We start from the raw sequence: 12,612 nt of genomic DNA on the forward strand, positions 1-12,612 counted from the left end.
ATTACACTCACCAATCAAACAAACCAAGAAAAAAAAATTCAAAAGAAGTAAAACAAAAATGGCAAGAAGCATGAAGTTAGCATGTGTTGCTTTGGTGATGTGCATGGTAGCTATTGCGCCTATGGCTGAAGCTGCAGTCTCATGTGGAACTGTAACTGCTGATCTTGGTCCATGCCTTACTTATCTTACAGGTGGTCCTGGTCCTTCACCACAGTGCTGTGGAGGAGTGAAGAAGCTTCTTGCTGCCGCCACCACCGTACCTGATAAACAGGCTGCCTGTAACTGCTTGAAATCAGCAGCCGGTTCTATCTCAAAATTGAATACTAACAATGCTGCTGCCCTCCCAGGCAAATGTGGTGTCAACATTCCTTACAAGATCAGTACCTCCACCAACTGTAACACGTATCTCTCTTATTATAACTTTCACTCTCACTCTTATTTTTGTGTTTGATTCTTTTGAAGTATTAGTTACTGACTAGTTTTTTTATTTGTTATATTGACAGCATTAAGTTTTGAAGGTGATGGTGCGGTTTCAAGATTATCAGATGGAAACTTGTCAGTAGTATATGAAAGTTTACTATTAAGAATAATATCTAAATGAGAGTGATATAGGATCATCTTGCATGTGGTCCTATCCTCTTGTACTAGATCTATATACTGTGTTTAATGTTTCTTTCTGTGTTATTGTATCAATCTACATGGTGACATATTTTAATTTGAGTTTCTGATTTTAAAAAAAATATTTATCATGATATCACCTCAAAAATTAGTAATAGTTTACATATTTTATTCTTTTACTCAAATAAACATAAAGATTATAAATACTAAGTACACTCCCCTAATCCCTTACTCTTAATTAATTGAAAATTTTTATTATTATCAATAGTATATATTTAAGAAATTAATTAAAGGATCATTTTAAATCAATCACGTATATTTAAGAAATTAATTAAAGAATTATGCTAATGAGTTATGAGTGCAGGGTACTCTTTAGAAATATTAAATAAAGTTAATATTATTTATAAAAGTTAATTATTTTTTAATTTTTTATGCATTAAATATACACATTGGTTTGTGGCGGTAATATTGTAGTTTTGATTATGACAATTGTCAAATATGGTGATGACATATGTCAAGAGATTTTGATTGTGACGAATATTTTCGATGATTCCTAATGATGCAATTCAATCAAAGAAGAAATGTCTTAAGCCTCATCATTCAAAGATAATAAATTCATACAAAAGAACTTAAATATTTGAAACTATGATCTTGAAGACTTGAAGTTGTGATCTCGAAGCTTGAAGAGTTAAAGGTGTAAAAGTGTGAAAACTCGTATCATCTTGCACTTTGGATTTTTCCTAGTTCTTATAAATTTAATTGTAAAAAGAATAAGAGTAAATCTTAAGGTGTTAAGGCAATGCAAATAGTACACACAATGTTTTCAAGCATCTCCTCTTTTGTTAAATTATCTCAAAACCAATTTGAGAAAGTTTTCAATTAATTGGAAGCTTGTTTAATCATTATGAAAGGTATTATAAATTGTCTAATTGATTAAGAGATCATTTTAAATGATTAAAATCAAAAGTGAAACGTCTCCTAATTGATTGAGAAGGATAATAATTGCTTAAGTGACGTAGAATTTCAATCTTTCCTATTTTTGCTTAGTTTATCAATCAATGCATATATTTAATTAATTAACTCATTAAAATGATTCATGAAATGTTTCATTTTTTAGCCAAATTATTTTCCTATATAAAGGAGGTTTCTCCTCATTTCAAAACTCACCAGTTTTATGAATATATATCTTATATCATTTATTTCTCTCATTCTTTTATAAATTTTGTTTTTCACTAAAATTACCTTTAGTGCCAAGAGAGTGAAAAGTTCCTTCTAAGAGTTGTTGTTTGGTGATGTGATGGAAGTATCCATTCAAGAGTATTGTCATCTTGTGATATGTTTGTATTGAATTTGAAGGTTGCAAGTTAAATCTGGAAAAAAAGTTTGAGTTTATTGAGTTGAGCTTGTATAAAAACTCAAGTAGGTGTTGTAAGGTTTTTGGGTTGATCGTGTACAAAAGTTCAATTTGTTGTGAAATGTTGTTTGGTTTGGCCCTATGAAAATATCAAGGAGAAACTCTTGGGGACTGAATAGGCCAAGTGGTTTATGTAACACCTCAGTTTTGAATTATTATTTTATTTGATTATTTGTGATTTATCTGTATTTCGATTTAATTTAATTATTATGTGCGATAATTAAATAAATATGGGTGATGGGGGAATGTGACCTAGAGGTGAAAGTGTGGAGATTAATTAGAGACTAGCAGAGCTTGATTAAAATTATTAGGTTTTATTTTAATAATTAATTAATAGTAGATTATTTATTATTTAATTGAAATGAGAAAATAAAGGTATATGGTAGAATATATGGTTATTAGATTAAATATTAAATAAAATAGAAATTTAAGGAAAATTGCAAAGTTAGAATATTGAGAGTAAGTGAGAATAGAATAGGGAAAATCAAATTATGAATTTTGTTATCATAAAAATATGAATTGAGAGAATTAGAGTTTTCTATCGGTATGTGAAAACAAGAGAAAAAAGCTAGAGTTTAGAAGAGGGGGCTAGAGGATGAAGGTGAAGAAGCAATCAAAAACTAGGAGAAAATCAATCACTACTAGGAAAATCAGGTAAGGGGAGAACTATCTAAATAACGGGTGTAATGCATGAGGGATAGAATTGAGGACTCCATAATCTTCAATAGGGCATTGAGTTTTGATTTAATTTTATAAATTGGTATGAATTTGATGATATATAATGTGATTGTTGATGAAATTTGTGTATTTAACTGATGCCAATTTCTGTTTTGATGTGTTAATATGTTTTCACCATTGTTGGAGTTTTGGGAGCTTTTGGGGTAAATGAAAAAGTATGAAAATACTTGATTTTGTTGATGGGAATTTGTGATAAATTGCGTATTTGTGGTTTTAATCATTGGATAAATTGCTGCATGAAATACATATTATTGCTGCTTTCTGGATAATTATGTGGAAGTACATAATCATTGTTGTTTATAGTTCGAAGGGGATTATAAGCATGTTGTTGTTGTTGCATCAATTGTGTGTCATGCATCATCATGTCGTTGTTGATGAAAGAGGAAAGTTGCAATCCGAACAGGGTGGATTGGTGACTTGTCTGGAATCTGGGCAGGGTGGACCCGATTCTTGAGTGAATCAATTGTTGATGATATGATACCACATGCATATGAGTCTTGTTGATGTCGTGAGTCTCGTTGCATAATTTAAATAATGAATATGTGATTGTTTTGAGTATGTTGATCGATTGGGTATGAAAATGAAGTTGTGTGAATGTTATATTATATGTGTAGATGTATGTAATTCTACCTTACAACTTATGTCGTTTATCTTATTGATGTAAATTCTCACCACATTTGCTTTGATGTTGTCCACCATGGGCATCTTGCAGATACTTAGAAATAGAGTTGTTTCTGTGAGTGGGAAATAGCTCTTGGAGTTATTTTCATTAGTTTATCGCAGTTTTAGTAATAAAGCTCTGATTTTGTAACACTAGGGAGCGAACAATGTTTCTTTTATTATTATGTATTGTTAAATGAGAGTTAGACGTTATACTCTCGATGATTGAATTGATTGTTAGTGTTGGAGATTTTTTCCATATTTCCTTTATGTAGCAGTGAAGTTGGTGAGACAAAAGCCATGGCAAAGACTTAGCTCATTTGTTTTAAACAGAGTCGCCACTGTGCTTTATTGTTTCCAAAAGGAATGGGAGAAAGAGCGGATAAAACCCACAGAAGTTTTTAAAATCAAAACTAATAAACTTAACAGAGATTTGGGTAAGGGGGTTTGTTATACAAGGGGAAGGTTTTAAGCACCCCTCATATCCATGGTACTCCATGGGAACCTCTTTGAAAATATTATTGTTTTTGTGTACATGTATTTTGAAAATCATATGTGAACTTGTTTAAAAAGAGTGTGGGGATGGGAAAAGAAGTTTTTTTTAAGTGAGCTTGACAAGACATCGCATCTTAGGCCTACATACCCCTTTAACAACAAGGAAGTCAGAGCTTTTGTAGTTCCTCTTAAAAAGGAAAAAAGGGGCCAAAGTGGCCAAAATCTTTTTGGGTGTGAGCTTTAAAATACTCACAAGTTTTTTTAAAAGAGGGTTAAGCTTTAAAATAATTAACAAGTTTAAAAGGGTTAAGCTTTAACAATACTTAACAATTTTAAAATAAGAAGGGACCAAGCTTTAACAATACAAGGTCAATGGGTTAGGAGAAGTTTCATCGGGAATAATTCTTCTCTTAACACCAAGGTTTTAAAACAAAGAGACCTAGCTTTAAAAATACAAATGTTAATGGACTAAGAATAGTTTCACCAGGAATAATTCTCCTCTTAGTACCAAGGTTTAAAAAACAAAAGGGTTTGGTTGAGCTTTAACAATACAAAACCATAAGACAAGTGAAAAGCTTTACAATACTTTAACACAAAAATAAAAGAGATTGGAAAAGAGTTTAAGTACCTTGACAATTTTAGTCAATACCATTCACATTCCTTTGGATTTTCAACAAACAACTTAAGCAAACAATCAATGGATACCTCAAGTGTGTGTGTGTGTGTGTGTGTGTGTGTGTGTGTGTGATAACATGTGTCACAAAAGGAAAAACAAGTAAGTATGATAATCATCAATGATAATGAACAAGGATATTTTTATATTTGGATGGATTCATATATGAATGAACGATGGATGATGAATTTTTAACTTATGCACAATGGTTAGATAAACAGAGTATGATGATAACAAGTACAAAACACATGGATAGAAAATCAACAAGTATATGTACAAAAGATAATGGTTAAGATAAACATATAAGTACAAAAGCATGGATTAAAATCAACAAGTATGTACAAGATAACAAGTTCATGAATAACAAAGATCAACATGTTTTTGGATTAGGGTTTTAAACCTAGGTTTTTTTGTATTAGGGTTTGAAATTAGGGTTTTGAAATAAACACCTAAACCTAATTGATTTTAAATGATTAAGTACCAAATCCTAAAAGAGGATTGGTCTAAGGGTACAAGGGGAAGTCAATGACATTAAATCCTAACCCTAAACAAATATATACAAAAAAAGATACAAAGCTACTTTGAAGAAATATTCAAAATAAAAATGATTTTTAGTTGATTTTTTTTTATATAAAATGATATATTTTTCATTAAGGGTTAAATACTATTTACCCCCCTGCCAAAGTAGCGAGATTCGGTTTTCCCCCTTATTAAAAAAAATTTAGCCTTCGCCCCTTAGAAAACAAGATTCTGTTTCCAGGAACCCCCTATCACCTGTTTGGCTGACTGTGCTGGGAGAATCTTGCTGACTGGGCGCCTGATTTCCTTGTTTGGCTGACGTGGCTGCTGCATTTGGAAAGCTTGAAAAATTGCAAATTAATAAGTTGCAAAACTGGGATTCGAACTCAGTTTTTTTAATTATTGCATTATCTATATATTAATTATAAATCATTTTTATATTTTTTTTATAATGGTTCTAATATATACAGTTTTTTTATAAACAAACAAAAATGTTTTTAATAACACTTTCTAGTTATTGTTCAGTTTTTTTAAAAAATATTCATTTTTAAAAGTATATATATTAATACTTCATTTTGTACATATTAATTTTCATTTTTATAAACTGTAACTAAAAAACATTAATATGTTAATAAACATTAATATGTTAGTTATTTATTTATTTATGTTTTAACGTTTTTAAATGTTTATATATTACTTTATGTATTATTTTATTTATTTATTATTAATATTAGTTATTTATTTATTTAATAAAGTAAATAAATTCAGTAATAAATAAATATTAATGAACATATTAATAATACTAATAAATAAATAAAGTAAATAAATTCAGTAATATATAAATATTAATGAACATATTAATATAATACTAATAAATAAATAAATAACTAATATTAAAAAACATATTGATAATATTAACAATAAATAAATAAATAAAATAATACATTATACGTATTAATATATACTAGTAGTATTATTGTAAAAGAAAAAAAAGACATAAAGTATGCTACATATTGAAATCCTCCCTCGTATTGAACAAGAAAGGCTTCATGGCCCAGTGGTTGGTGTTGTGCTTGTTTACCTTTAGGAGAGGGGTTCGAATCCTTGCTTTTGCATCTTAATTTTTCTGCTATTTCTACAAGCATCCAAGCATAAGTCCAGCGTGTCAACGTCCACGTATGCAGATTCATTCCAGTCAGCAAGATTCTCCCAGCACAGTCAGCCAAACAGGTGATAGGGGGTTCCTGGAAACAGAATCTTGTTTTCTAAGGGGCGAAGGCTAAATTTTTTTTTAATAAGGGGGAAAACCGAAATTCTCCCAGCACAGTCAGCCAAACAGGTGATAGGGGGTTCCTGGAAACAGAATCTTGTTTTCTAAGGGGCGAAGGCTAAATTTTTTTTTAATAAGGGGGAAAACCGAATCTCGCTACTTTGGCAGGGGGGTAAATAGTATTTAACCCTTTCATTAATTTTTAAATGACAAAATATTAAATATTTTTGAGTTTTTTAATCATGATATAAAGATATACAAGATAAATAAACCACATAAAAAAGAAGGAGTCAAAAAGATTGATTTTCCTATTTTTTATTATTTTTTGAAGTTTAATAAAAAGTGAAATAAACTAGTTTTAAAAAAATAAACTTGGCCTTGCTATGGTTTGAACTCAATGCACAAAACACACACCACTAGGCCAGGGCACCAGAAGTGATAACAAGCTGAGCCCAATTGATTATATTTCAAAACAAGTTAGAAAACTTTGAAAAATAAATGAAATAAAAAGGTCTAGGGCGAGGGGGATTCGAACCCCAGACCTGTGGCATGAGAGGACTAAGAGTGCGCTAGTGACCAAGTGAGCTAAGCGATGAATTCGTTTAATGCACGCCTTCCACTAAAAATAAAAGAAACTAAGTTTTTGAAAACTGAAAATGGAGCCAAACTCCATCTTCTTCCTCGTGCCAACAACAACATTAACAACAATGGCCAATTTTCAAACTTTGTCAAATATTAACCAAACTAAACAAACTAAAGTGCTAAAATGATCAGCAAAGAGCCACAAACCTAACCATGTAGTCAATAATAATTTAAACTTAATCAAACTCATGGATTTCTTAGAAATACGTATGAACCCTAAAAATTTAATTTCAAATAAAGTGCTCAAACCAAACAATCAGGCCTTAAAAGCTTAGGGATTTTGTTCCCTACATGATTCTAAGCATAATGGTATCAAGAAACATAACAAACAATGCTCTAATGAGTGTGCTCGAATCTGAGTTACATACCTCTGAAAATGGAGTTCCAATTCATACCTGGATGTGTTTTAGAAGGGCTCTCTTGATTTGAATAGCTCCAATGACCTTCAAGGAAGCTTTTTGGGCAATTAGAATGAACTGATCACCTCTCTTTCCCCTAGCTCGATTTCACCTACAATCAAGAAAAGTTATGGCTGGAACTATGGATTCCCAGTGTTACAGATCTGAAACAGGTGTTTGGATAGCTTCTATATGTGATATAGAAGGTATCTAACACAAAAAGCCTGAAAACACACGAGCAATTTGAAAATAGCAACTTTGGTTCAAAGAGGTTCTTTAATGGAGGTTTGAAGAGTGATTTTTGGTGTGAGGCCTTTGGTGAGTGTTTAGAGATTATGAATAGCTTCCATATGATAAATATAAGCTGTTAGAAAGGCTAACTTGGTAGGTTTGTGTTTGGTTTCGATTTTGTCAAGTTAAAACCTTAAATGGACCTTTAATGGAGTGAAAATGGTGATTTTTGGTTAGAGGGGTTTTGGGAGGTTATGGAAGTGTTGGACAACTTCTAAATGATATTTAGAAGTTGTTTGAAACCTTGGTTGACACCCGGAACTAGTGGAACTCAAAATCACTAGAAAAATGCAAAGATTGGAAAAATGAGAATTTCAAGTGATAGGTGACTTGGAGAATTATGGTGTGTTTCATGCAACAGGCAAGGGCCTCTATTTATAGGCACAAATTAGGGTTTATGGAGGGAAAAATCCCAGATTTTTAAGTTCACATGTGATACTTGTACCTCTTTACTTGTTTGTGAAGAAATGAGAAAAAATGGATTTCCAATGGAATGTACAAGGCTAAAGCATGCTTGTGAGACTTTATTCTGCACATTAGGAGCTTGCTTGTTGTGTTTACAATGCTTTTGGTGCAGAGGAGACATGGGGGAGGCTCAAGGAGAGTGGACTTTGCAAAAGCAATGCTTTTCTATAATGGAAATGTGACCTTTATGCCATTAATGGAATGATCACTTGGATAATGGCTTAAGCACTTGGATCATAGCCCTAAAGAGTGTGTAATATTTTGATTATGGCCACTCAAACAAGTTAGAGGGGCTTTACTTTGAATATTCTTGCAAATTTGAACAGAATTCAAACTTGTTCTTCATGTTCATCTTCATTTTCAAAGTGTTCATGGAGCCTTCTTCACAAAATCATATCTCTTAGATCAAGCCATGGATTTTCATGCTATTGATCTCTTTGGAAACCCCTTGCTACATAATTCAATCCACTTGTTAAAAGTTTTCTCAAACTCCTTTGGGATCATGGAGAAAAATAGACATCAAGTTGAAAAAAATCTAAGTGAAAACACTTAAAAAAATTTAAGTTTTTTTAACATAATCTTCAAAATTCCATTTCTCTCAAAATAATCATTTTTTGAAGAAATTTTCAATGTTATGAGTTGTTTGTTTGATCAAGATCTACAACTTTCATGTTTGGAGATTTTTGAGTTTGTAGGCAAATTTGGAGTTCCCAAAATTAGGTCAAAATTCACTTAAAACCCTAATTTTGACTTTTGTTGACTTTTTGATTCTTGCTAAATTTTCTTGATTTTCTTTGGCCAAATGTTTTTAATAATCATATGATGATGATTTGAATCCTTAAAATTTCATAGTTGACCATTTTCTCAAAAGTCAATGGTTGACCCACACAGTTGACATTTTCTAAATGAACTGCAATTTTGTGATTTCCAAATGAATCAAGGTCTCCTCTTCAAATGAATGATATGAATGGACTATAATTTTGATTTGGATACCCTTGAATCATGGTTTGAGTCTTGGAGCCATGTCCTGATTAAAAGTCAACCCTCTAGTGTAATTAGGTCAAAACTCTAATTTGGGGTCTCAGGTGATCTTGAGAGTTGTTGATCTTGAATTAGGCTCTCCTTGGACTTAGATATTTATGGGAGAATCATTTAAACATAGTAGAATGTTTGAACTTCCTTGTGGGCCTCAAAAACCTAATTTGCTTAGTCTCCTCTTGATTAGTCTCTTGTCTTAGAACACAAGCAACAAACAATAGTTTTTTTTGTATTTTTGGGTTAATAAATGATATATGCATAATGATAATGATAGTGACGATGGTCCTACTATTTTTAATATGGTGGGATCTCGGTGGTCAAAATTTGGGGTACAACAGCAGCCCCTATTTAAGTTCCTGATACCTGATGAGGGGAAAATGGAATCTTCGTCTCAACACGATAGGAGTGACTTAAATATAAAACAAAAGTACAATTTTGGACCCTGAGATCCCACATGCATGATATGATATGAATGCATATACATATTTTTTTATTTTATATGGAATGAACAACAAACAACATTTCCTTCTTTAGACTAGGAGAATGGAGACAGATCTACTGGGGATATACAATAAAGAGTCTCTGACATTTAGGGAAATGAACAATGCAACGGACTTTGGTAAATTTAGGATTCTCACAGAATGAACCAGGTGCAAATATTAGTCTTCTTGACACAAAGGAAAGGTTACGGATTCAGACACAACATAACACCAAGCTATGGATTCTCACACAACAAGGTTAAAAGGGGTTCTGGATTCTTTCAGAACGAAAGAGGTGAATTACGGATTCTCTTATAACGATAAAGATATGTTATGGGTTCACACACAATACATATCCAAGCTATGGGTTCACACATAACAAGGTCAATCTTCTCCATAGGCTGCTTTCACATGTTGGGGAAAGAAATCAATGGGCTTTCTCAATAAACTGTCTCATACGCTGGGGAGACTCACCATTCACAAAGGAAAGAACCATCTTTAATATGAACTGCCTCGACGCTGGAGAGACCGACCATTCATAATAATATTCAACATGAACTATCTCGACACTAGAGAGACCAACCATTCATAATAATTTTCAACATGAATTGTCCCGACGCTGGAGAGACCAACCATTCATAATAACTTCAACATGAACTGTCTCGACGCTGGAGAGACCAACCATCCATAATAATTTTCAATTTCTCCGTAGAGACTGTCTTCTTCTTTTGAGAAGGAAATCGGGGACATACACGCTACTCAAATAAAGAGACCATTACTTGTTGTCATGTAATAATAGCAACTGTTGGGGATATAGATCCAACTCTCCGGGGAACTATGAATCGGTCCCAAGTCTTCAGTTTGTGCAAAATAAATGCACTCCGGGATCCAAGATTCGTTGATCCAAACGATTACATATGTTGGAGACGAAACTCAATCCAAGGCGAAGTTGGAAAGAGACACCAAACAAGACACTTCCGAATGAGGAATAAGCTCAAAATGGGGATTCATTCTATCTATAGATAGATGAATAAGCTGAAGTTTTGTATGTTGTTTGTTTTTTCGCTGCTAATTTTCTAAATGTCTTTGATTTGTTGAAGGATTTTCGCTGGTGAAACCTTAAATTATCGTGTAATCCTTTATATATATATATATATATATATATATATATATGTGTGTGTGTGTGTGTGTGTGTGTGTGTGTGTGTGTGTGTGTGTGTGTGTGTGTGTGTGTGTGTGTGTGTTTCGGGGTTTAGGGTATTACACTTTTGGCCAAACCACAATAATTCTCTAGTGTGTTCTTTTATCTCTTTCATTCTCAATTATTTATTTTATTTTGCTACTCCTTCTTTGATCTCTCCTATCTTCAAAAGTAAATGTGTTCTAAAATAAAAGTTTTTATAAACTAATTTTTTGCAAATCCTAATATTACACTTGATCTACATACATGTTCACACAAAGAGAAAGAGTTATTCCTGTTAGAACAAGAATTGATTCTGCATTCAATCCTTAAGTTTCGCTGAAAACAATACATATATTTGTATGAAATAATTTGTACTCTAATAGTTTCTTGAGTGTGCAGATTCACTATTTTGGTGGTTTGGATTGTTGTCCAAATAATCATCAGAATCAGTGTCACCACACATTAGAAGAATTATTCATCTCAATTCTGAAGAGACGTTAGTAGTTCTGAAGAATGTCAAACAACTCATCAGAAAAGGATCTACAAATGTTCTGAAGCAAAGTGAATATTCATATACAAGAATTAAATTCATAAACGCTTACTATTTCCAGTTCAAAAATCAGAATGCGCCATTCTGATAGGGTGCTGCTCTTGACTCTGAAGATTTCTTTGTGTTTTTGAAGGATTCTCTCTCTTGGAACGTCTGCGTCACTTGATCTCCTCAACGCATGCTCTACTTCAGATAAGAAGTACATTACAACTGAAGGACGATCAGAAACTTGAAAAAGAAGTAACATGGTACAAAAGTACATTACCTTTTTTATTTTTGCATAAAGGTTTGTCAGAAGCTCTATCATGGTATGATAGGCTCTCTTCTTTATTTAATTGCTTCTCGACCAAATATTTTATTCAGTGTCTGCTTATGTGCAAGTTTTCAATCAGATCCTAGGGAAACTCATTTAACAGTTGTTAATAGAATCCTAAAATATTTGAAAGGAACAACTAACCTTGGCTTGATGTATAAGAAAATATCAGAATACAAGCTACTAGGATTCTGTAATGAAGATTATGCAGGAGATAGAATTGAATGCAAAAGTTCCTATGCAAAAGGCCCAACATATAGCACCCCCTTTTTACTAACCACACCACTTGGCCCATTAACCTTCGTTCACAATCTTCCAATAATCCGATTTAATTAATTTCCAAATAATTAATTTAAATTCAAATTAAATTAATTTATGAAATTATGGGGTGTTACATTTTCCAAAGAAATTGAAATTGTATGTATCGATGCAAGCTAACATGAGTCGACTCATACTGTATCCAAATTGTTTTTCCAGAAAGAGTGAAGTAGCATGTGTCCGATGCAAGAACATATGTATCGATACATGCAGTTTGAAAATGGATTTTCCAGAAGCATGTAAACAGCATGTGTCGATGCAAGATCCCATGTGTTGATACATGCTTGAAAATTTTATCACATGTGTTGACGCAAGTTGTTACGTGTCGACTCATACTGAAGTGAAAAATGCTTTTATGATTTCAAACATATTATGAGTTGACACATGATGTTTTGGGTCGACTCGACCTTCAGTATTTTGAGAGTTTTCATTAGAGCCAATTTATAGCATGAACTTATATGGCAAAATATGATGCAAACATAGAGATCAATCGAGATAACATTCATGGACGTTTTTATCACACATATTTGTTATCTCTCAAAAACACCT

General features: G+C 32.3%; 1 protein-coding gene across 1 annotated transcript; it reads left to right on the top strand.

The window, feature by feature from the left end:
* LOC131606502 (non-specific lipid-transfer protein 4-like) lies at window positions 1-720 on the top strand. The gene is made up of 2 exons (XM_058878723.1): window positions 1-402; window positions 504-720. The coding sequence occupies exons 1-2, from the start codon at window positions 59-61 to the stop codon at window positions 514-516; spliced, it is 357 nt and encodes a 118-aa protein (XP_058734706.1). The 5' UTR covers window positions 1-58; the 3' UTR covers window positions 517-720.
* Window positions 721-12,612: the final 11,892 nt, after the last annotated feature.

Source organism: Vicia villosa, linkage group LG5 (genome assembly GCF_029867415.1).
Source record: "Vicia villosa cultivar HV-30 ecotype Madison, WI linkage group LG5, Vvil1.0, whole genome shotgun sequence".
NCBI lineage: Eukaryota > Viridiplantae > Streptophyta > Magnoliopsida > Fabales > Fabaceae > Vicia > Vicia villosa.

Excerpts from the sequence above, each read along its gene's own strand:
- LOC131606502 (XM_058878723.1), top strand. The coding sequence starts at position 59 with ATGGCAAGAAGCATGAAGTTAGCATGTGTTGCTTTGGTGATGTGCATG.